At 48.4% G+C, this 25,740-nt stretch overlaps 1 protein-coding gene across 3 annotated transcripts in view; it reads right to left on the bottom strand.

Moving 5' to 3' along the window:
* LCP2 (lymphocyte cytosolic protein 2) overlaps positions 1-25,122 on the bottom strand; it is a 47,023-nt gene extending 21,901 nt beyond the window's left edge. The window contains exons 1-8 of one of the 3 annotated variants that reach the window (XM_047091254.1): positions 24,853-25,122; positions 20,441-20,474; positions 20,215-20,277; positions 14,349-14,395; positions 5,018-5,083; positions 4,530-4,561; positions 3,881-3,918; positions 764-965 (exon numbers count right to left, since the gene is read on the bottom strand). In XM_047091254.1, coding sequence (XP_046947210.1) covers positions 764-965; positions 3,881-3,918; positions 4,530-4,561; positions 5,018-5,083; positions 14,349-14,395; positions 20,215-20,277; positions 20,441-20,474; positions 24,853-24,917 — 547 coding nt within the window. In that variant the 5' untranslated portion in view covers positions 24,918-25,122. Of the gene's footprint in view, positions 1-763; positions 966-3,880; positions 3,919-4,529; positions 4,562-5,017; positions 5,084-14,348; positions 14,396-20,214; positions 20,278-20,440; positions 20,475-21,547; positions 24,191-24,852 lie in introns of those variants that run through there. The other 2 variants (XM_047091262.1, XM_047091268.1) reach the window with 2 other exon arrangements.
* Between the last annotated feature and the right edge of the window lie 618 nt (positions 25,123-25,740).

The raw sequence follows: 25,740 nt of genomic DNA, 5'->3' as shown, positions 1-25,740 counted from the left end.
GGCTCTACAAGAGGGTGCAGACTTATTTTCTGTCACCACTGCGCCTGGAGTGTAAGCCCCACGAGGTAAGGGCTATCTATAGTCTTCTTTCCTGACGATTTCAAATGTCAGCATTTAGAATGATGCCTGGCTCGCAATAGGAGATCAGTAATTTTTGTTGAATGGAAAAATGAATGAATGAGGGAGAAACAGGCTGATAGGAACAGACCGACAAGAAAAATCTTAAATACTGTTCACAAATTTTTGAGTCAGGATCCAGCCCCCTCAGTATCGTTCTGTTTACTGTGGCGGTTTGTGGATGGAAGTGCCGTGTATCTAGGAGTTGCTCAAAAGATGGGCAACGGGGAGGCGTTCCTGAGTACCTAAGTAGTGCACAAAATGAATTGTTACTGCCAAATACCTTTCCGTGGCAGTTCAGTGCCCGTATCAGCCCCCACAGGCAACAATTTGTCTGTAATATTTAAAATCATTGAGGAGGGCACCTTTTGGGATGAGCACTGGGTGTTGTATGGAAACCAATTTGGCAATAGATTTCATATTAAAATATGAAAATATTTTATAAATATAAAAAATATAAAAAATAAAATCTTGACAGCAAAGCTCTGGGGTCTGTGTATGGTTATTATCCTATTTCACAGATGAGGAAATTGAGGCCCAGAGAGGTGGAGTCACTTGCCCGAAGCCACACAGCTGGTAAGGAGCCGAGCTGGCATTGGCGGGCACTTTTGAGCTGCACGGGCGGGGCGGGCTGCCAGGGCCTTACCGATGTACATGGAGTTGGAGTTGGAGAAAGGCTTGGCAGGCAGGATGGAGTTCTGCAAAGCCTCCTCATCATTGGAGGGCGGTGGCTCATAATCCGCATCGTCTTCCACGGGCGCCCCTTCCTCCTCCTCGTTGGGGGACTCGTAGTCACCCTCGTCCTCCCCCTCCTCATCGTCATTGGGGCTTTCATAGTCATCTTCTTCCTACCAACACAGTGACAGGGACGGCCCAGTTTGTATAGGCTCCATGACACCTTCTTCCTACCAACACAGTGACAGGGACGGCCCAGTTTGTATAGGCTCCATGACACCCATGTGCCTGCATCGACTCTCTCTCTGCCAGTACTAGGACGGTCACTCCCATTTTACAGGTAAGGACACTGAGGTTGGGCGTACAAATCATAGGGCTAGCAAGTCGTGGATTTGGGGTCTCTGTCAAGGCCCTTAGACCACGAGGCGAGTGCATTTTCCTCTGCACCTTTTTGCACAAGAGACAGAAGCAAAAGAAATGAGGAGGACACTGGAAGAGAGGGGTGAGAGAAGCTGGCTCTGTGTGGAGTAAACATGTTTTTTATTCCAGGCATCACCAAGAGGAAGTCTAAACGCCTGGAGCATTTGTGATGCCGCTGGTTAATTGTCAGTTCTGTCTTAGTGTGCCTGTGCTCCAAACATTTCTTCTCATTATAATCTAGTGCAGTGTTGAAGGCCATGCTAATGGGGAAACCAGATAACCAAAGCCTGTTAATTAGAAGGCAGATTAAATTGTGTCTGAAAGGGGAGAGTCAGGGCTGTGCTATTCTCTTTGCTGAGAGCTGAACGTATGGAAACACCAGCCTATTATTCATGACATCTGACACTGAGTTTAAAGCTGCTTTTTTTGGAAGAGACTCTCTTTCTAAATTTTAAACTTTCTGTTGTATTTTATGTGTGCTTCTTTGTGGGCCTCAGGGAGAGTGAGCCCTGGGGACTGACTGGTTGCCTTTGAGGTAGCTCATGAAAGCGGACAGTCACCGTAATGGTTTCCCAAGCAGAGGTGGCACCATCAGCCGCCAAGCGACACAGGCCTTATCACTCTCATGCCAGAGTCAGGTGGGTAATAAACGAGCCCAGGGCAGTTCTCTAAAGTCAAGGGCAGCATGGAAAGAAGCAGCAGGAAGTTGCATGTTGATGAGGAAAGGTGTGTACCAATATCCTAGAAATCCTCACAGCTTTGCTAAGTGACTTAAGAAAGACTGTCTCCATTGCTCTATTGAAAGACTGCTGTGTTCATGTTTGATCGAGGAATATTTTTTTTAAATATGGGAAGGAAAAGCGAGGTTGAGTATCTTCCTGAACTCTGAGAAAGTCTTCATGCCATCTTTTGTGTTCCTGTAACTTGAGAGCAGGGGATGGAACCCCTGAGTCAGGGAACTTGGGAACAGTGGCCTCCACCTCTATCCGGGCCCTACCGACTGCCCTTGACTGACAGAGGAATCCCTAGATTGTCTCAGCCTGCACACCTCAGCCTCATTGCTCCTGCTTTGGACCAGCCTTTACCCTGGAGGTCTTTCTCAACAGCAGACTTTTCCTCTCACTTTGAGAACAGTGGGTTTCCCCCATGATTTGTCTCCTAAATGTGCATATCCTAATCATATTCTGCCATGTGTATGTGTGATCTATGCTGTGAAGTGCTCACAGAAGTGGGTTCTTTATCTCTACCCCACCTGCCCCATGCCCTGTGCAGGCCTGAGTATGTATTGGAACGCATGAGTGTTGAGGCAGCACTCATGGAAAGCCTCTGTTCACAGAGAGGGTGAAGGACACTAGCCGCAGGCTGGGCTCCCACCCAGAAGGGACCAAATGTCAAGCAGTGGCCAAGATGCAGCCTCTGTGCCAAACTGTAAACGGTTTAGGTGAATCTCTGGTCTATTTTCCCTTTTGTACAAAATAAATCTGTCCAATTCCTTTGTCTTCTTGTAGAAAGCACAGACTTAGCTAGCATTTTTCAAATTCTGTGCTTCCTTTTGCCAGACTCCCAACAGGACAAGGAATGTTTTATCTGCTTCCTGAAGGCACTGAGGCAGCTGCTTACCAGAAAGACCACTAGACTGAGGGTCAGGCCACCTGAGTCCCAGGCCTGCCTGTAATTAGCTGTGTGGCTCTACATAAGTCCTGTTCTCCACTGGGCCCGGCCGCTCCCTCTGTAGAATGAACACAGTGGGCTATGGGCCATAATAGCATTCTTAGCCAGAGCCCAGCTTCATGCAGTGACAGTGGATGCAGTGTTCTGGGGAGAGGACATCCAGAGTTCCTCAGACTCTCCAAGGGGTCACCGTGACCCCTCAAACATAAAACCCAATTGGTTTGAACCTTCCCTGAGGCCTTTTTTGGGCTAATAATTGATTCTGAAATCTCTTTCCTTCTGTTTCACCAGTGGGGACTTAAGTCTATAAGAAAAGCTATTTTTTAAAAATGTCTTAATGTTTATTTATTCTGAGGGAGAGAGAGACAGAGAAAGAGAGAGAGAGTGAGCAGGGGAGGGGCAGAGAGAGGGAGACAGAGGATCCCAAGCAGCCTCTGCACTGATACGCAGAGCTCAATGTGGGGCTCGGACCCACAAACTGTGAGATCAGGACCTAAGCCAAAATCAAGAGTCAGACACTTAACCGAGCCATCCAGGTGCACCTATAATAAAAGCTATTTTAAAGCTACTTTAGTGTAGACCGCTTAGGGGAGGGAGTTGGGGGAAGGCCCTGCTGTGGGGGTGATAATAGTTAATAATGGTATGATCTGTGAACTGCTGTCCATGGGCCAAGTCCGGCCCACCATCTGTTTTTGCAAATAAAGGTTTATTGGCACACAGCCAAGCACAACTGTTCCGATATCATCTATGGCTTTTTTTGTGCTACAAGAGCAGAGGTGAGTGGATGCACTGGAGGTCGTGTGGATGGCAAAGTTGGAAATATTTACTATCTGACCTTCATAGAACATATCTTACGTGCCCTCCCCCTGCCGCCACCAGCGGGGATACTGGCATCTTGTTAGAGGCCTTGCTTGTTTTGGCATTGTGTTAGTTCCTTATTACAAAGGTGCTCTGGAAATTTCTATAAGGGTGGGAGACGAGCCCACACTGTACTCACAAAGGATGACCAGCCCCCGTTGTCTTCTTCATGGCTTTCTGTGAAAGGAGATAACACCATCATCAGTACCAAAGGAAGCCTTTAGCAAAAAAGTCAGAGCAGCACCCCATCTGATGTGTTCTCATCCCCCTGTCCATCCCAGGCTTCCATCCTACCTTTGATGTACCTGGGGGTTAGTTTAGCATCAGCTCTAGAGTTTCTACCTGAGCAGTTCATTCTACCAGAGGGAAGAAGTTGTTCTCAACCTTTCACTACGTAACAGTCACTGGGGACCCATCCCTAAAGCCTCTGATTCAGCAGGGCTGGGTGGGGCCCAGGGATCTGCCCTGTAACACGGTACAATTTAACAGTTGAAAACTGCTTTAAAGACCCAGAAGCAGGGGCACTGGCTTCGCTCAGGTGCTCAGCCAGAACCTGGGTCCTCCTATGCCTTGCCACAGAGTTCTTCATTTTAGATCTGCAGAGGGTCCCAGCTCAGCAGGGGCCAAAACCCAGGTCCCTGGCATAGTAAGATCTCTCCTGCTCTCCATTTGGACCCAAACCTCTCTCTGAGTGAGAACTGCCTGGCAGGCAAATGAGTAAGACCAGCAGACAGAAGGGAAGTATCTGTCACCTCCCAATGCATCACTCTTAGCCCTGACACCTTTACCTGTCTCTTCAGGAAACCGCTGGACTTGGGGTCTGCAAAGGCAAATGGCATTGCGTTAATGGTGCTGCTGATGTAGGGGCATTTCCTTCTTCCCTCAGTCCAGCCCTACAAGAGCAGCTCCCAGCAGGGGGTATGTCTCCCCACCCAAGACTGGTGTCCTTGTTGCTTTGCTACCCGGGCCAGGCTGCCCGAAAATTCTGGAAACGATCAAAGTCACATTGGTGGTGTAACTGGGGGCTTGTGACTGTCTGACTTTCCAGGGGAAGTTTCCCTGAAGTCCCAGACCCAGGGGCAGGATGTAAGTCAGAGAAGGGAAACTCTCCATCCCTTCCTGGGCACCAGCTTCAAGCCCCTGGGACTGAAGGAGTGTCACATATCAAAAATTCAGGCAAAAACAGTCCTGTGCCTTCCATTTAAGGTTCAGCTTGGGTTTGGAAATTCTTTGGGTTTCGTCACAGTGACACTGGGCCCTTGGCTTCCCCACTCACTTGCGTGTGAAAATGCTCCTTCTTTCTTCATTCTTGTTGATTTCTTGACTTAACTTACTGAGAATCCTAGGAGATGAATGACAAATAAGGTGACTAAATCATCCTCTGTCCTTCCAGCCAAACCTTCCCATGAGTCTTGGAGTTCCCTTATCTGTGTAATCTCGGACATCCTGCCCAAGCATGACCAGCCTCCTCTGGCCTCCAGCCAGTCCCCTCTGCAGGGGCCTCTGCTCCTCACTTCCTCCCAGAACTTGCCAACTTCATCCCCTTGCAGTCACTGCTCCTGTGCCCGAGGCCCTCTGTGCTGACTCACCTCCTCAGTGAGGCTCAAAGACCCTCTGTGAAGACTAGTCAGCTCTCACCTGGCTCCCCTTCTCTGAAATCCTGTAGCCTTGCCTCCTGGACATGACTACCGTGTACTTTCTTGTCTTACTGCTCCTGGGGCTGAGGTCCCCTGACACTTGGCTTAATGTCCTCGTGGTGATGGCAGGCCTCCAGGAACCCTCGAACCATCTGATACCTGGAGGAACCAGCTGCTTGTCACAGAGCTTGACGGGAGCCCTGGTGAGCTGTTCTTTGGCCTGTATCTCCTTTTATTCTCCCCTCTCTGACTCCTCAGTGACATGGATTTTCATAAAATTTGGAGAAGCATTTCCAGTCAGGGCACATCTTGCAAAGTGGGAGACTCCTTGATTCATCCATGTCCCGAGACCAACCTCGGCCAGGAACCTTGGAGATACTCTTAGTCCTTGGGGGTTGGGAGCTAGCAAATCCTCAAACTCCAGAACAGAGAGGGCTTTCACGAACAGGACTGCACCTCCAGCACACCCTAGCAGTAAGTGTCCAGTCCGTGGGGTCTCTCAAATCTCCAGTACAAGAGACTCCAGCCTCCCTTTGCACCCACCACTGAGACCAAGAAAGCCCTCATTAGTAAACAGGCTCAGTATTTCTGAGAGATTTGGGGACAACTGGGAGGAGCCTCAGAGATGATCTAATCATGTCATTTTTTAGATGAGGCCACAGGGGCACCTGGGTGGCTCAGTCAGTTGAGCGTCTGACTTTGGCTCAGGTCATGATCTCGTGGCCTGTGAGTTTGAGCCCCGCGTCGAGCTCTGTGCTGACAGCCCAGAGCCTGGAGCCTGCTTCAGATTCTGTATCTCCTTCTCTCTCTGCCCCTCCCCTGCTCACGCTCTGTCTCTCTCTCAAAAATAAATAAATAAATTTATAGATGAGGCCACAGAGGCTCAGACAAAGGAAGGGATTGGCCAAAGGAGTGGGTTAGTGATAAAGCCACCCCCTCCCAGAAAACACATCTGCCCCAGAAGCCAGGCTCCCTAATTACCAGGGCAGCATATTTTTAACATCCCACAACCTTGTGTTAATTTTCATTATGCTACAAGCTTCCCAGGAGCCGACACGATTGAGCCTGTGGCCCATCCGAGAATGAGCCAGTATCTACATTCCTTCTGTTAAGTGACCATCTCAAGGTAACTAGTTCGGCCTAAAACAAAATAGCTAAGTTGGCAAAGGTGGTCCTTAGCATCCACTACCACCTGCTTCCCTCATCACGCCCCCAGTCTCCCCAACCCCCGCTTCTCTGTGGTCCCAGGACACTGCTGCTCTCAGCCCTTCTCCCTCATTAGAATGACAGGATAAATTTTATAAACACACTGGGGACTTAAGAGGATGGAGAAGGAGAGAGGGCAATGTTCCGTCCTCCACTGTAATGTCACTGTTGGGATTTCACACTGCCCGGACTGGGGAGATGCTTTAAAGCAGGGGCGGGGACTTCACAGTGGCCTCCTGATTACGCCACGCCACCGGAGCACTTGTGACACTCTTCTTTTGTTTCCTCTACCCGATTATTTTGAGAAGAAGATGGGAGTCCCTCTCCACCCTCGTCAGACAGGTGGGACGGACGGCTCCCACAGAGCCACAGGGGGAGGCTTGCTGGTACCCTGCCTCCTGGCCGGGTCCGGCAGTGGTGGCCACAGCAGCCACTCCCACGCAGGCACGCCTTCATTCAACAATACGCATTGAGGGCCTTCAGAGTGCCAGCACCTCTGCTGAGAGCTCAAGAGGCCTCACTGAATAAAGCAAAGGCCCATGATCTCACGGAGCTTACGTGCTAGTGGAGAGGGATGGATAAACAATGAACATTTAAGGAAGTGAAATTCTAAGTATTGTGTATAGATACATGCAAGGGAGGTGGGGGCTGGGTGAGGGGGCAGGAATACACGGGTAGGGTGGGGTTGCAATTGAAAATGAGCAGGCCTCCCCACAGAGGTGACATTTCAGCAATGATCTGAAGAAGGGGGGACTAGGCCGCCCCTCAAAGTGCCCGTCCAGCAGCGCTTGGTAGGCTCTGACCAGCCCACACAGCTGCTTTGGTCCTGAAAAGACCTGCTCTCTGCGGTGTCTCTTCTCACCAGTATCTTTAACAGCCAGGCTAGAGGCTTCTGGGGCTCTAACTGGCTAAGGAAGGAAATGTCAAACCGCAGGCCCTGACAGAAGAACTGCGAAGAGGTGACAGAGAGCAGAGCAGGGCCCGCCCGGCCGGCTTGCAGCAAAACATGGGCTCCCAGGGTCCTCCTATTTTGACAGGCATCAAAGGGTGCCTTCCAAGCCAGCCGGGACCACTACTGAGGGGCGGGTGGGCAGGTGGCAGTGCTGACGGACAGGGCAGGTGCGTGGAAGCTGTGTGTGAACCTTCAAAGTTGTCCCCCACTCTCACACCCTCGGAGAACCACGTGACAGTGAGTGGCCGGAGGTGACTCATTCCTCCTCCCCACAAATGCCAGGCCTCACTCAGCAGCAGGGCTGGGTGGCGGGTAGACATGGTTCTCTCTGCTTTGCCTTGTTTTAGGGATAAACTGGCTGCTAAATTGGGGCTGAACCGTCTGACAGGAAGTCAAGCCTTGTAGCAAGGTGTTTCCAGCACAGTCGCAGCCCTAGGTTGCTGTGTGATAGGGGCCAGTCTTTGATTTCTCAGCCACAGGCCTTTCCTGGTGATGTTAGAAGACAGAGTGCGGGTCTTTGTCCCGAGTCTGACTGCAACGTCCTGCCCCATAAGCAGTGCCTACTAGATGACCACGGCAAGGCATTTGTCCTCCCTAGGCTCCAGTTCCTCAGCAGCAAAATAAGAGGGATAGCCCTGGTTAGGGAATCCCGACCAGCCTGACTGCCAGAATTACATGTGTGCACCTGCTATAAACACAGATTACCAGCTCACTGTAGACTTAGCCTATCAGAGCCTACATGGGGGAGGCCTGGGAGCAGAGATACCAATGAGTTTCCTGGGTGACTCCTACAGTCTCAAAAGGTTGTGAAATCAATCTTGTTATTCTTTGTATTCCTGGAACTTTGTTTTTAATTTTAAGGAGGAGGAGGAGAAGGATGAGGAGAAGGAAGAAAGGAGGAGGGAAAGGAGGAGCTGGAGGAGGAGAAGGAAGAGTAGGATATGGAAGAGGAGATAGAGGAGGAGGAGATGGGGGAGGAGGAGATGGAGGGAGAGAGGAAGGGGGAGGAGGGAGAGGAGCTGGAGGAGGAGGAGATGGGGGAGGAGGAGGAGGAGGAGATGGAGGGAGAGGGGAAGGGGGAGGAGGGAGAGGAGCTGGAGGAGGAGAAGGAAGAGGAGGACATGGAGGAGGAGATAGAGGAGGAGGAGATGGGGGAGGAGGAGATGCAGGGAGAGAGGAAGGGGGAGGAGGGAGAGGAGCTGGAGGAAGAGAAGGAAGAGGAGGACATGGAGGAGGAGATAGAAGAGGAGGAGATGGGGGAGGAGGAGATGGAGGGAGAGAGGAAGAGGGAGGAGGGAGAGGAGCTGGAGGAGGAAGAGATGGGGGAGGAGGAGGAGGAGGAGATGGAGGGAGAGGGGAAGGGGGAGGAGAAGGTGGAGGATGAGGAGGAGGAGATGGAGGGATAGGAGACAGGGGAGGAGGAGATGGGTGACGGGAAGATGGGGAAGGGGGAGGTGGGGGAGGGGAAGACGGGGAAGGGGGAGGTGAATGAGGAGGAGGAGACGATGGGAGGAGAAGAGATGAGAGAGGAGGATGTGGAGGAGGAGAAGGTGGAGGAGAAGCTAGATAAGGGGGAGATAGAGGAAGAGACGGAAGAGGAGGAGAAGGTGGAGAATGTGGAGGAGGAGGTGGGGGAGGAGGAGGAGGTGGGGGAGGAGGAGGAAGTGAGGGAGGAGATGGGCTCCCTTTCAATGGTCCCTTGTGCTTTATCAAGGGTAAGTGGAGGCCCACTCCGGGTTTTGAAATCAACTTTGCTGGTCACAGAGAAGTAAGAAGGACAGTATAAAAAGAAAGGCAGGCAGAAAGGGCAGGGAGGGAGGAAGCGGAGTAGGATAGAAAGTACCAGATCCCATAGAACACAGGAAGAGGAGACGTCCATCCAGGAACAGTCCCTCTGTGTGTCCTATATTGTGGCAGGTGCTCCTGTGGTGTTCACAGGCTTATAATACAAATGCATTTGTTTGCCTCAGCTCCCCCAGGAAGAACTTGAGAGAGCTTTCTCTCTCTCCTCCAGGCCCTCCCACAATGGAAGCCTTGCTCCCTCGACTCTGATTCCAGAGGGCACACTGGTGCCTCCCAGCAGAACACATTCCCACGCCCAGAACAGGAGAAGCCTTTTTGCTCAGCTCTGTCCTCTCCTACGGCCTCATCTCCAGCTCTCCGCCTATGTCACTGCCTGCCTGTCCTCTGTCCCCGTGTCAGCCCCTCCCCCAGGGCACCCAGCGCACATTCACACTCTCCCTCTGGCTCTTGCTCTGCTTTTCATCCTTCTTTTTAAACTTTTTTTTAATGTTTATTTATTTTTTGAGAGAGAGACAGAGTGTGAGTGGGGGAGGGGCAGAGAGAGAGGGAGACACAGAATCCAAAGCAGGCTCCAGGCTCTGAGCTGTCAGCGCAGAGTCCGATGTGGGGCTTGAACTCATGGACCACGAGATCATGACCTGAGCTGAAGCTGGTGCTTAACCGACTGAGCCACCCAGGCACCCCTGCTTTTCATCCTTCTTTAAAGGATGTCCCACTTCTAAGGGTCTTCCTCCTTGAACCAAGAGCCAAACCTCTGGAAGGTCTGTCCTCGTAACTTGAAAAGCCAGGTGTGGGTCCTGGGACTCAGGAAGGTGCCTTTTGCCACCATCTCGGGCCTCAGGAGAGAATCACGTGTGGGTGGGAAGGAAAAGTTGGAGGGCCTGGCGTGGTCTCCCCGCTTCTCAGCCTTGGACCCCCCGATAATTTTACATGTAGTATTTTACTTGGGCTTCACAATTATTTTGTGGTAGGCAAATTAAATTATTCCCATTTTTACCACCCAAGAAAGTGAGGCGCTGAGAGAGGCACTTGTCAAGGGCTACGTGAGGAGTTTTACTGTGGGGCTGATCTAGGAAGTCAAGTTTCTGTACTTGCTTTCGGGGAGAAGGAGTGACGTCAGTTGAGAGGAGGCCCTTCTCATGTGGGGAGGACTGGCTACCTGGTCAGGGAGGAGCCAATGAATGTGAGAGGGAAGGAGAAGGGCAGACAGCCTGTCATCCTGGCAATTCTGCTGAGGCTTGGTCACATTCTTTAAGGAACACAAGAAGGCCTATTTACCGCTGGGTCCCTCCCTCCGGCCTGCCTCCATCCTCTTTCCCTGTCCGCTGTATCTTAGGTATGCTGTCTCTGCTATGAGGAGACCGACAGCTTCATCAGGAGGGTGGACGAATAAACAGGTATTACCGCATCACCCCTCTGATGGGATCTCAGCTTTTTCCCAGCCTAATTCCACTATCGGTAATGGGTACAGTGGGAACTCATGATATAAAGAGACTCATCCAACACCTATCTGTTGCATACACCGTGACCCCCATCACTCCCTTCTCCTTATCTTTTAGTTTATACTACGGATTTAAATATAAAATTCATAAAATTTTAAAAATAAACTCCAAACAGGCATCATCAGATTTTAACCTGTCTTCTACTGATTTAACCAGATAATGTTCAGCTATGCCCTGGGTCTTAAGCCCATCCCTATAAGGGAAGCTTTGTTGTTTTATTTAAAAACCCTCCTCCATTACAGCATCCAGGGTGTCTCTGGGAGAAACTGTCCAAGAGAGTAGCTGATACTGTATTTGCAGACAAAGCCTTCCTCACCAGAATCTGCCTTCTTACAAATCCATTTAATAGAGTTTTCTTTTTTCTTTTTTTTTAAGCATGGGAGAAGAAAATCAAGATATTCAGAGGAGCATAATCTTGTTTTGGTCTGCTGTACATAAACACAATTTCTTTCCCATAGCCCTTCAGGGTAATGATTATGGCAAATGAACCTATGTACAAGGGAATGAAACAAATCAGCATTGAATATCTATATGCATCCAGGGCACCACCAGGCAGCTTACATGGGCTGCCTCCTTTATAACCCAGCAGTGCCTAAGAGTTAGTTCGTTTCCCTTCTACAGATGAGACAGGCACAGAGGGTTGATGGGATTTCCCCCAGGTCCTATGGCTGGTGGGAGGCAGAGCCCACTTTGGAACGTGGCTCTCCCTTGCTCCAAAGTCCATGCTTTCTAGTCTCTAATCCTCCCCCTTTCGCAGGATAGAATGATTCGTAAAAACAGAATGGTACTCATTGGGATTTTCCATAAGATAACAGGAATAGCTAACATTTCTTCAGGGCATATTATTATTTCCTCTAACCTTCCCACTAACTCTTTGAGGTAGGCTTTATTATTATCCCCATTTTACAGATGAGGAAGCTGAGGCTCAGGGAACTCAGATAACTTGTCCACAGACTCACAGCTGGTGAATGGAAGAATTGGGTCTCAAGTAGTCAGACCTCAGAGCCTGTACTTTTACTCACTAAGCTCTTCTGTCTGCCTGTTCATACCTAAAATTATAACCTTTAAAAGAGTGAGTCGCACGGTCACATTCCTTTATTTTAGAGACTGGGAAAGTGAGAGTAGACTAGGGACTCTTCCCAGGCACAGAGCTCATTAGAAGTAGAACTGGAATTGGTGCTTCTTATACACGTCTGCCAAGAGGGACAGTCATGCTTAGAATCACCACATCAGGGCAGCAGGGACCTTCCTTAGATTCCTCCCTCTCTACTCCCCATTCACCTTCATGTTCCACGGGCAGGTCCATAGCTTGTCTGGGGCACACATGCACACGTTGGAGAGGGATTTTGTTCCAGTTTTCAAATAGCTAAAGAAATACCCCAGCCCTACCACACCCGCAGCGTGTGAGTGTTTACAATCACTAACCGAAAACCACTTCTCACCCCGCCTCCTTCTCCAGGCACTCAGGCATAGCTCCAGACATCCACTGAGCTCAGCCTTAAGATAAAAAAGGATCTTCCAAGCTGAAAGGGCCTTCCTTATCTCTTTCCTTCCACTGCTCTGATTAAATCCCCTCTGGCCTGATCCCTGCGTCTTCAGGGGCCACAGCCCTCGCTGAGGCTCCTATCTCGTTAGCAGGGTCATGTCCATCACCCCCTAGCTGGCTGTCATGCCACAGGCTGGGCCCTCCATCTTTCACACTGGCTAGAGAAAGCCAAGACACCAGCTTTACCTTCGCGTTCTCCCTGTTGCACTCGCCTCCACACCCCTCCTAGGCTCCTTAGGATAGCTCACAGGACCCTTCTAAACTGTGACTAGTCACTGCAGCCTCTTTGTTTTGTGTGCCCCATGTGCATGCCCCAGTTGCTCTGGCCCACTTGTAGATTCATTAAACTCCCTGGTGCCTATGCCTTTGCAATATAGTCCCCATTCCTAGAACGTCCTTCAACCCATTCTTTATCTGACCATTCCTGGTATATGTCAAGACCCAACTTAGCTTTCCTGCCTTCCCAAAGTCTTCCCCGAATGCCAAGGGGAAAACGACTCCTGCCCTCCTACTCCCAGTGAACGTGCCCATGCATGTGCCCCAGCACCGTTAATCAATCATGGTATGATTGCTTTGTATATCTGACCCTCCCACTAGAATGTGAGTGTCCTGCAGTGGGGATTCTGTCCCTTATGTATCTATAGCCTGAGTAATTAACAAGGGTCTGACGTTAAATCGGCGTCTAGTAGCAGTTCATTAAATGAGTGAAGTATTAGTGTTGCATGGGGACCAGGAGATGCAAACCCAACTGCTCTCAAGGACCAGGTATATATATATATATATATATATATATATATATATATATATGTATATGTATGTATATATATGTATATATATATATGTATGTATATATATACCATAAAATACATATTGTATAAATATATACAAAATACATATTGTATAAATATATACTATATATATTATATAAATATATACTATATATATTATATAAATATATACTATATATATTATATAAATATATTGCATAAATATATTTTATTACATATGTTTATTATGTATACTAAGAATATATTACATAAAACGGAGATTTCTAGTGCCTTTTGATAAGTTCAAAGATGGGACATCATCAGGTCCATACGGACTGGCACGGAGTGGCTGCAGCTCTCTCGGGAGGGAAAATATTCCGATTTTCCACAATCTCCACCACTCCCTAATTCTTCACCGACAACGCGGCTTAGTGCTGATGACCTCTTTTGACACCATAATTGTGCTATTATGTTTGTGATAGTGGAGAAATATTTCTTCATACCCATATTCTATTCAAAGGTGGTGAAATGAAGGAGAAATTGATAGGACTTTGTATGGCTCAAGACGGCCCATTTTACACATTTATATCACCTGCCTGGCTCGGGTAAGCTTTTGAGTCCGGAAGACCCTTGCTAGAGGGATGAAAACACACGGCGCAAAGCGCGTGATGCATCTTCTCCCGTCTGCACCCACCCCAGACCTCAGTAACGCGTCACGCTCTCCCTTCCTCAGGATTCTTCTCAGTACAGTGGCCCTGGCAGCCATTCCCAAACAACAGGTAGCGACAGACAGAATGATGTCCGTTGCCGCTCTTCATTGGGTCCAACTCTCTCATGGCCAAGAGCTGGAGACTGTGGTCCAGAAAATTTAAGCAATCACTGATCTGATGATGACACCCTCGTGGAACGGATCTCGTGCCGCCGGTGCCCAAGCCACCCCACAGGGAGAGAGGAAATGAAGACATGGCTCACAGTCACACACCAACTGGGCTGGATCTGTTACTTTCTTTTTTCTTTCAACTTATCACGTATCACTTCTCTCTCCCGTGCCCCGCACTTGCCTCTATAGCCTTTCTGTTCACTTTCCTAGTTCAAACCAACCGTGACAGATTAACTGACTCAGTTATCCCTGGGCTACGTCCCATTCCAGCCTCGGTTCCCCAAAACACTCAAGGAATCGGGGGGAGTACTTACGGCACCCGGAGCTTAGGGAACTTCTGGATGTCATTTTCTGTCAGGTTCTGAAACGAAGACATGGGCAGGTTACAACCCACAGGAGGGGCCTTGGGCCAGGTGAGGAGAGGGAGGTGTGAAACAGGGAGTCGTGGGCCTTCAGCTGAGTGAAGGGTACACCTCCCCCACCTACCCAAAGCCCAGCTTCCAGATGTTGCGTAAAAACCTGTGGGCCTGGTGTTGCTGCATCTACGTTTTCAAAGGGAATCCCCAACTCTGGATTTTAGGTGAAATTTCCTGAGTTCGAAATATCGACAAATAACTTTAAATGAAGCAAACAAACAACCACGCACCGTGAGAGCTAAACTGTGAAGCCAAACCACTCGTCTCGTGAGCCGAATTTGGCCACGCTGTGACCTCTTGCCTAGGCTCTTACCCCAGACTTCAGGGTCCCTCTCAGTTTCCATATGCAGGAGCTGTGAGAAGCCAGCCTGGAGAAGGAATCTGTGCCCTGATACCAGCAAAAGCCTCTCTCATCAGGGTTAGTGGTAGGATTCAATAAAGAGGCTTTCCTGAGGGAACGAGAAGGGAAAGGAGAAAGGAACTCATATTTGTGAAGAACTGACTCTGGGCCTCTGCCTTGCTAGCACCTCGATTAATCTTCACATCAGTCCTGTGATTTAGGAAGTATCAGCATCCCCATTTTATAGGTGAGAAAGCCGAGGCCCTGGGATGTTGAGGGAATTTTAGCTTGTGGGTGATGGAGCTGAGACTGGAACCTTGCCCTGTGATATCTGTGATCGATTTTCTCCCTGCAAATTTCTCTCTTCCCACATCTGATCCCTTTGAGGGACCCGCTGGCCCATGCTGGAGGGGAGGAGGGGGGGAAGGGTAAGAGAAGAAGGTGCCCTGGAGGGAGGAGGAGAGGCAGGGTGCCGATACTGGAAACAGAAAAGAGGTGAGCACACTTTCTTTCCATGGGATGAATGCTGAGACAGAGAAGGGCATCCACTGGCATTCTAACTGAGGCTAGAGAACCGGGTGGTTACGGTGGAGGCTCTGAGTCAGGCTGGATTTGCATCTTGGTTCATCCACTTAACAGCTGTCTGATTTGGGGCACACACTTAGGCTCACTGAGCCTCAGTTTCCTTCTCTGTAAAATAGGAATCATTATACTAATAAAAGCCACCTTTCAGGGGTGGTGAGCACTGAATGAGATGATGCGTGTCAGGTGCTTGGCTCAGTGCTTGACACGCCCTATATGAATAATAAACCTAATGTGAATAATTTGTGTGAAAATAAATAATAATTAGCTGGGGTCTGGCTGGCTCTTGGAGGTTTTTGCTTCTTCTGCTCTGGGCTGGGAGCCTGGCAGGTTGTTTGCCGCCTATGGGTAAGCATTGGGCACGCTCCCCTTTGAGCCCAGTGGCACAGGGCCTGGGGCATCTTAGCAATGTGTTTATTGGGCTCATCTGCTCCAGCTCTCAGACCCAGGCCCCTCAGTAGACCTGGCAGTAGGGTTGGGGCCGGAGTTTGCCCAGAGTCCTGAGACAATCAGGCTTTTTTTTTTCTTTGCAAGTTTTTATTTAAATTCTAGTTAGTTAACATACAGTGTAATATGTAAATTCAGAAGTAGAATTTAGTGATTCATCCCTTACATATAACACCTGGTGCTCAACAGGACAAGTGCCCTCCTTAATACCCATCACCTAGTTAGCCCATCCCCCACCTGCCTCCTCCATCAACCCTCAGTTTGTTCTCTATCATTAAGAGCCTCTTATGGTTTGCTTCCCTCTTTCTTTGGTCCTTTCCCCTATGTTCATCTGTTTTGTTTCTTAAATTCCACATATGAGTGAAATCGTATGATATTTGTCTTTCTCTGACTTACTTTGCTTAGCACAATACACTCTAGCTCTCATCCACATAGTTGTAAAGGGCAATATTTCATTCCTTCTCATGGCTGAGTAATATTCCATTGCATATATATACCACAAATTCTTTATCGATTCATCACTCAGTGGGCATTTGGGCTCTTTCCATAGTTTGGCTATTGTTGATAATGCTACTATAAACATCTTTTTGAGGAAATTCCATACTGCTTTCCAGAGTGGTTGACAATCAGGCTTTTGGTCAAGCTTCTTAACTTCTCTCTCTTTTTTAATTTTAACATCCCATAGGTGCCTGGGTGGCTCAGTTGGTTAAGCCTCGACTTTGGCTCAGGTCATGATGTCACGGTGTGTGGGTTTGAGCCCCGCATTGGGCTCTGTGCTGACAGCTCAGGGCCTGGAGCCTGCTTCGGATTCTGTGTCTACCTCTCTCTCTGCCCCTCCCTCCCCTGTGCTCTGTCTCTCAAAAATGAATGAATGTTAATTTTTTTTTTAATTTAAATTTTAACATCCCCCGTGCATTGGCTTCTCCTCCCTCTCAGGGATGTACTAAGACACATGGTCAGAGTGGCACGCAGAATGCAGGAGTTCCTGGGGGTCACCAGAGAGCTGGGGCCTGACCACTGACTGGCCAACGTGAGGATGTAAGCTGAGGGGATCTGAGGAAGAATGTGAAGGAGAAGGTGGATGTGAGCATGGCTGGAGACACAGAGGAACAGGATATCAGGAAAGAGAAAGGCCTTTAGAACAAGGACAGAAACTGGGCGGAAAGATGAGAGATATTTAAACAGGATTTTCAGAGAGTTCTGCTGCGTGATGTAACCCCTCCTCTACCTCCTTCTGAAGCTTCCAGCAACTCTGGGTTACCTGTATGATCACTTATGGTCTTGCAGGAGTGTAATTATGCTGTGAGTGTGTCCTCACCATGGGCCCTGCCTGGGGAGGCGATGTGTAGACACTCCTGCCCGCCCGCCCAGTATCCCCTCTCTCTTGCTCCCTTACTGACTGGACCTGGGTTTTGTTAGGGGCAGTAAATGTGCCGAGTCCAAAATATTTAACATCCTACACTTCTCTGGAGGTGGCAGAAGTCACAGGACTCAGTTGTGGCCCGTGAGATATAACCCGAAGTCTAGGGGGTGGAACTTCCAGAAAAGTTACTAGTTTCCTGAAAGCAAGGGGAGGCGTTCCCCACACACTTCTGTGCCTTCTACTCTTTGCCCTCCCCCACTCCATCCTGCCTGGAGTGTGGATGTCAGGTCTAGAGGTGGCATAGCCAACTTACAACTAGTAGGGCAGAAGCCACAAGCTTTTTCCATGACTAGAAGGGGCCTGTGTTCTGGGTGACTTCTTTCAGCAACTCACCGGCCCTGAGAGCCTACTCTAGATTCTTTATCACTTGAGAAAGATAAAGCCCTGTTTGGTTAAGCCACTGTGGTCAGGTTTCTGTTACAGGCAGCCACCGCCTTCCCAACTGACATGGGTTCCTAACACATTTCATCCTCTTCCTCTACCTTCTGAAAACATGGCACCCCTTTCCCCACCAGACAAGGTCCTACTCTTCTCACTGGGGAACCAAAATGTCAGCAAAACAGATTCAAGGGACCTACTAGCTCCAACAGTGAAGAGAGAGACAGAGAGACAGAGAGACTATGGCCTTCCACTTTTGCCTTCAGTAGCAGAATGGTCCTGGATATTATAAAACCAGGAATGATATATGAGAAATTAGGACTCCGATCAGAGCTCACACTGTACCCAGAGCACCTGGGGTAGAGGGTGGGTATCAGCAGAAGCTGTCTCTAAATACCCCAGTTGTGGGACCAGGAACCAGCTTCTGCTCCTTGCTCTGCTGATTCCCAGTCCCCTTCCTTCCACTTCCTCCTGCTCCCACAATAAACAGAACAGCAGTCTCCAGGGACTGACAGGTCCTGGATATGAAAGCAGAGGAGACAGAACTGCTCAGACACTCTCTCTCAGCCACGGAAACAACCCTGTCCTAGTAGGCCTGCAGTTAACACAGGGAGTGTTGCAGGGGCTGGAAGGGACTGTCACCCACTGTTACCCAGTCCAACATGCTCATGCTCATGCTCATGCTTGAGAGGAGAGAGGCTCAGAAAAGTCAAGTGCTTGCTCAAGGTGACCCAGTGCATCAGGGCTGTAAGCAGGACTGTCCTCAAAGATGTGTTACTCCCTTCCATTCACACTGATAAGTCTCAATCTCAGTTCTCAGTGCTGAAGGCACCAGAAGGAAATACTTACATATAGTACTAATGTGCAAAAGTGACAACAGAACCCCAGGTATTCCATGGTTCAAAGCTCAGTATGAAGAAATAACATTGTTAAAAACTCATACAGTATTGGGGCGCCTGGGTGGCTCAGTTGTTTAAGCATCCGACCTTGGCTCAGATCATGATCTCACAGTTTGTGGGTTCAAGGCCCAAGTCAGGCTCTGTGCTGACAGCTCGGAGCCTGGAGCCTGATTCAGATTCTGTGTCTCCCTCTCTCTCTGCCCCTCCCTGGCTCGCACTCTGTCTCTCAAAAATAAATAAACATTAAAAATTTTTTTTAAAAACTCTCATGTAATGTTAGAGTAAATTAAATGTGTACTTTAATCCAATTACTAGGTATGTGACTTAGAAAATTCACATCACACCTCTGTACACATTCACATCACACCTCTGTACATGTTTCCTCAGTTGCAAAGGGGGTGGTTAGAGCCTTCCAAAAGATACTTTTTTGCTGTAAAACCAGCTTCTGGAAAGCAGAAATCACATCTTAGCCACCTCTATATTCTCAGAATGTGGCATGGTCCAGTATGTAAAGGGAACCCAAGAAAATGCTTGTGAAGTGAATGAGTGGGTGAATGCATGCATGATTTAGGTGAAGCAGTGCGTAAACATGTCTTACATGGCATATGAAAGCAAAACTCAGACCAACAGGGCACAGCTTGGTCTCTGCATGAAACTTAAGAGCTGCCTAGAAAGGGCAGATGACCATGCATAGTAGTGAGCTCACCATCACTGAAAGAATTCAAGCAGATGTTAGTGGCAGGGAGGCAATATAGGAAACGGATTGGAGTGCTGAGTGGAAAGCCAGAGCATGTGACCTCTCTGGCCCCTTCTAACCCTGAAGTGTCATGGCCCAGTCCCCTCACTGCTACTGACCACGCCTTGCGAGGAAACACAACTTACCTTGCCCCCCTCACTCCAAATCCAAATTGGGAACATCTACCCATGAGACCTTTGAAGTCTCGTTCCCGCTTCTTTTTGAAGGGTGAGGAAACATGAGATGGGAAGGGCTGGATTGGTACAGTCGGGTCTATCTTGCCTATAGACAAAGGTGCTATTTCAAGAGAAATGCTCAGACCACCTTCCGGCAACTCGCTACTTGTCAGAGGTGCATCCCTTTCTATTTAATGGCTTCGTTGCTCATGTAGAGCTGCATCTTAGTCTTACCCTTAAAGCTCTTTGCAACACAGTGGAATAGAGAAAGCCGTATCACATGTGTGTTTAATTGGCAAAAACCCAACTATGTGCATTTGGTAGAGAGAAAGAGGGATGGAATGAAATAATGAGGGTGATTCCACACTTTATTCCACTCAGTAAGTATGTACTCCGAAATGAAAGACGGGAAAAAAGAATCTTCCGTTCTCCCATGTGGTCTTTTTTCCCCTTAGACTTGTCTAAGTATGGACGGCATTTGAATAGATTTTCAAGATTGGGGGGAGGGGGCTATACTTGGATTCCTCCTTCTACTTTGACTATAGAATGTACCTTGGTATCAGTGAAAGACTGGGAGGTATCCTGAATAATAGGATCCCAAGAAGTGATGACAGCAAGGGTCATATAAAACCTCAGAAGAAGGCAAAGGGCTGTGTAGGGGTCCTGAAGACAGGCATTGACTCTGGGCATCCCCAGGAACAGGGTAGACCGGCTGGCCCTGCCATAATTGGTTAAAGTGTGGAACAGCTTTGGTCCCAATGTGTCAAACTGGCCAGCACTTACCAAAAACCGCTGCCCGTCGATGTGGTGCTTTTTCACTGCCTTTTCACAGTCCTTGTAGTTCAGCTGCAAAGAGGAGAGGAGAGTGCTATCAGCAGCAGGCAGGCGTATGCCATTGGTTCCCCTTGTTTGCCTGCCCCTGAAGCTTAGCAATTTGTGGTACTTGTGGCTAGCCAGACCCCCTTCCCACCCTTCCCCCCATGATCGAACAGAGGGGCCCCATCCTTACCTCAACCCTGCTTTCACTTGCCCCTTGGGAGTCTCTGAAATGGAGAAATTGCCTCAGTCTAAGGTTTAGGGGCCAATCCCTACAGAAAAGGAGTGACCTCAAGCCTATACGGGCTGTGGCCACATGTCCCTCAGGCAGGTAGAGAAGAGGTCAGAAAGTGCATAAATAGCATCCATTGTCTTGCCACCCAAAGGTAACCTTGGCAAATGTCGCAATGTGCTTCCTACTATGCTTTGTTCTGTTTTAAAATGTTTATTTATTTATTTAATTTTGAGAGAGAGAAAGAGAGAGAGAGAGAGAGAGAGAGAGAGAGAGAATCCCAAGCAGGCTCCACACTAGCAGCGCAGAGCCTGATGCAGGGCTTGAGCTCATGAACCGTGAGATCATGACCTGAGCCTAAATCAAGAGTCAGAAGCTTAACCCACTGAGCTCCCCAGGCACCCCACAATGCTTAATTCTAAGCATATTTCTAAATATAACTGAGGTTATAATTCATACTTAATCTTATTATCCTGTTTTTTTTCTCTTAAAATTACCTTAAAGTGATAATATAGGCACTGCTTCATGTTCTTACAAACTTCTTTTAAACAATTATTTTATTAAATTGCTACCGTATTGCTGATCATTTAGGTTGCTTACCAGACTGCTGTTCCAATAATGGTACTAGAAACTGCTGATAATTATTGAATGCTTGCTATAGGGCAGGCACTCTTCTATGTATTTAAACCAGTCTTAAGTCTTTAACCCTCACATCTTCCAGATGGAGAGTCAAAGGTGAAGACACTTAAGTAACTTGCATGAGATCCATGGGTAGCAGGTGGCAGAGGGGACAACTGAACTTCAGAACAAGGCTTTAATGTCTCTGTTAGGAATGTTCTCCTTTTTGTTAGTAACAGTATAACTTATAGCCAGTGAATACATTTGAGTGTATCTTAAAACACCATCCAGATCAAACTGTAGATGATCATGGACATCATTTTGCACACCTCTGTTTAAGATAGATTAAGCTGGATTCTCAGAATAGAGCTCTAAGATCAACAGGAATTATCTTGGTTGCTTTCCCCAAAAGTCACATTAATTGACAATCTTATCAGTTTTCTGTTTCACCTTGTCTTCGGCAGCATAAAAATTTGCATTTGAAGTATCTCCAAATGTGACATTTCGGTCTGGAGTATTTAAGGTTAAATGTTTGCCCTGGAGAATCTTCTGTTCTCAACACAAGTGCAAGGCTCACAATTTGTGGCAGTCTTCTTTTGGGGGCAAATCATGGTCTTCTTTTTATGGTCAACCAATCTAAAAAGTGAATATAATTTTTGTAGCCTCTTGGCTTGAAAGGGTGGGGTAAATGTTAGAAAGCTCGGAAAAAGCTGATTTAGAGGTCAATGTGGAACCCAGGCAGCATCTGAGGCATCCTGAGCGTCCTTTCTATTTTCACGCAGAGGGGAAGGAGTAGTTCTTATAGTATTTGACTGCCTTTAATTTATCATTTTTGCTGTCATTATTACCAGATAAGCTCTGATTTTGCAGTCCGCTGACTTTGGCTCTATGTAGACAGACAGCTCTGAAGACTAGGCCTCCCTAGAAGTTTGATTCTGATCTGTTAATATCTGGGCTTGGGAGCTAGGATCTCTATTGTTAGCAGGCACTCAGAGGATTCTTATGAGCACCCAGCTTCGGTAGGCAGTGGTCTAGAGCAGGTACCTCGTGTTGTAGATGGGACAACTGAGGCCCAGAGAGGGGAAGGGATTGGCCTAAGGTCCCACAGTGGGTTGGGGACACAGCTGGGATTAGAACTCATGGCTCTGAGCCAGTGTCTCTCCACTGCATTGCCAAGGGGTGCTTTCCTGCCAATTCAGAAAAAAATGGAGGGGTTCAAGAAATCCAAAACATGACCTCTGTCCTCAGGGGCCTATATTCCAGACAAAGGATGAGCTACACATAGCTAAGACAGTAAGACACAAAGGCCTGCCAATCTGCATGGGCCTCCCCAGCTAGGGTCCAGTAAACAGAGCAGGAAAAAAGGGAATATCAAACATGAATTGACCCCTCAATCTGTTGAGTGCTTCACACGCTGTATTTCCTTCCATTCTTTCAACAATCCCATGAGGGTAGTTATTGTTAGTATCTCTATTTAACTGATGAGAAAGCTGAGACACAGACAGGTGAAGTTACTAAAGGAAGGTCACCAAGCTAGCAGGTGGTAGAACCAGGATTCAAACCAAACTGTCTGACTCCAGAGCTGGCTGGGAGGTGTCTCCAATGGGGTCCTAGCCCCCCTGCTTCATTAGAAATTGCACTGCTCATCAATCCTTTGAACAGGTTATCTGATGACGAAGACCCTTCCCCAAATGACTCCATGGTCAGTTCACTCAATATTTTCTCTCTGGGGGGAACTGAGATGCTCAGGATTTGAAGGGTGCCCATCTGAGTCCGTGGGGGGCTGGGACTTCCTGGATCACAGATTCCCACCATCAGTTTTTGCTTTTTGTTTTATGTCAGGAGAAGGAACCTGTCCCAGTGCTGCAGACACATCCCAGGTCTGGGGTCTCCAAGAAAGAGCCTCTCTCATGCCCTAGCTCAGGCAGATGGCCGTCTTCCCAAATCACCCCTGACCTGTAATCCATCTCCCTGCCCTAAGGGAAGATTTGCCCTTGGATTCCGCTGTTGCCCAACCGGGTTCTATATTTCTCCTCACACTGAAGACGGGGCCTGTCCATGCATCTCGGTCTGTTTCCAGGATCCTCTCACTAATTCTCAATTATTGTCTCCTGTCTTCGACTGAGCTAACATGCTACTTTATAGCATCTTGGCAGATTTTATCTGGTTGCCCCAATGTATTTGTTCTACATTTAAGAAAGACGTTTAGAAAAATCCTTCAAAAGTCAGTTGTCCCAATCATCTTTGCACCCACAGTGCTGAACACCTAAGTTTACTGTGACCTTTTGGAGAAAAGAACAAAACAGCAAATAACAGGATCTATGCCACCATGCCTGGTATCTTCATATCTTTATTCTTTAGGTTGAGGAAGAACAGTTAGCTACTATATAAGCTTCATGTGTCTGTGGGTCCTGGGAGCTCCATTCCATCCCTCAGGAAAAAGAGAGGTTGGCTTATATGACCTCTAAAGTCTTGACTTTAAAGTCTCATCTTTACAACCATCTGGAGGGTCAACTGAACTCCATCCCAGCCTCCAGGGACAGGGGTATTAGAAGCTCAGACGTCCCTTACAAGACTTCTTATCCCTTGAACAGGGGTAGAGAGTCCCCGAGTCATGTGGCTTAGAGTCTGCGCCAGCAGATGTCTGACCCATTAGCCCCCCCGCAGATGACCAAGCACAGGGGTCCAGGGCTGGAAGGCAGGACAGCAACACTCAAGTCCCAGGTCTGCCACAAGCTTGGCCTTTGACCCTGCTGGCAAAACTCTCCCTCTCAGGGGCCTCAGTTTCCCCAGCTCTCTCAAGCAATCACAACCTGGAGCTCATAGCAGTTTTTCCACCTGCTTCACAAGACCCTCCTAAAGCTCCAAAGGGACTCTGTTCTCTGTAAGGGTGTGAGGAGCCCTCTTTCAGGTCATGAGCAATGACTGTCCAGACGCCCTCTCTTGCATTGCACATCCTTGCCTCATCCATTCCTCCTGCCCTGCTGTTTCTTTCTCCCAGGCTCAGGGCTCCACTCACCCCTTTCTTTTTCTTTTTTCTTTTTTCTTTAAATATTTTTTAAATGTTTTTGTTTTATTTTTGAGAGAGAGAGAGAGACAGACAGAGAGACAGAACACAAGTGGGAGAAGGGCAGAGAGAGAGGGAGACACAGAATCCAAAGCAAGATCCAGGCTTCAAGCCATCAGCACAGAGCCTGATGTGGGGCTGGAACTCACAGACCATGAGATAGTGACCTGAGCTGAAGTCAGACACTTAACCAACTGAGCCACCCAGGCACCCCTCCATTCACCCCTTTCTAGTAAGCAGCCTTGATCTCATTAGTGGTTACAGTCGTTCTGAGTATCTAACATGGATCATGAAGCCAGGCAGGTGTGACTGAAATCCTACCTGTCACATGTAGTCCCTGGGGCTTTGGGTTATCTAACCTCCCAGAGCCTAATTTGCAGCTGAGAAAAGAGGATAGCAGTACTGGGGAGTGTTAAATGGGACAGTGCCTACAGAGCACAAACATGAGTGCTGGTGCTTAGTAAGTACACTTCCATCTGAGGGCCCCCCTTCTCCCCAGAACTCTTTGCCAGGAACACTCAGTGGTGTGTGTGCATCTACATAGCACCTGCTCAACTTGGAAGGCTGCCGCGGGGTTGCAAGTTCTTCTGCTATATTTTGTCCCTCTCATGTTCTAGCTCCTTTTTCAAGCTCTGCCCAGCCCGCCAAGGGCAGCCAGCCTCACCACCAACAAAACGGCAAGACTCACCTTCCTGAAGTAGTCTGCAAGGTTGTCGGGGTCCCAGGCCAGGACGTCTGAGCGAAAGGGCACATTCCTCAATGCCATGGCTGCTCTCCCAGGACAAAAGTCACAAGCTGAGCACCAGTGCTGCACCCATGGACAGAGAATCCCAAATCTAGAGCGTGGAGGTGTCCTTGGCTCTTCCAACTTCCAGTTACCGTCTGGAACACCCTTGTTGGAACAGACGTCTTTTCTGCTGTAACCAGATCCCAGAGAGCAATGGCTTCCTCTGCGAACAAATATGGTCTCTTCTCAGAAAACGACTCAGCAAGTTTCCTTTACCACTTCCTCTGCTAGGCTCTAAATAAGTAAACAAGGAAGCCTAGCTCTGGTGGCTGGAGAGGTAGAGAGCGACAAGGTTGGTCATCTCGCCCTGGTCCTGGCCACTCCAGCCCTGTGGGAGGGATGGTGAAAGGCTCTTAGGCTCCTGTGAGTCCAAGCGTGTTTCCATTAAAACTCCTGGCCCTCAGATGTTTATACCACAGTCCTGCGTGGCTGGGTCTTTGCAGATGAAAATCTATTTTGACAGTTGGCCTAAAATGTAGATAATCTCCCACAAAGGCAAACTGCCTGGGGAAGGAGCATGGCTTTTTAATGCTTTCCGACCATCCCTGAGCCTCTGAGAAAAGGATAACGTTGACATCCCTTCAGCCGCCTCCTTACAGTTACTAGAGGACTCTCGGTGAGTGAGTCGGGCAACCAGGCTTAACTTCTGATGTGATTGTTCCCACGCTGTGCAACTCACACTAGGACTTAACAATCTAGGAACGTCAGCCTTCCATATCGGTAAAATAGGAAAACAGAGAAAGTGTTTCCTATACACATAAACCTTAGATGCAGGTAACTAAGGTTAAT

This window comes from Lynx rufus, unplaced genomic scaffold, assembly GCF_022079265.1.
Source record: "Lynx rufus isolate CCGP_SWC_20201006 ecotype Redwood Valley unplaced genomic scaffold, mLynRuf1.p SCAF_1, whole genome shotgun sequence".
Taxonomy (NCBI): domain Eukaryota; kingdom Metazoa; phylum Chordata; class Mammalia; order Carnivora; family Felidae; genus Lynx; species Lynx rufus.
Note: the sequence above shows the minus strand (reverse complement) of the source record. Positions and strands in the feature narration are given on the sequence as shown.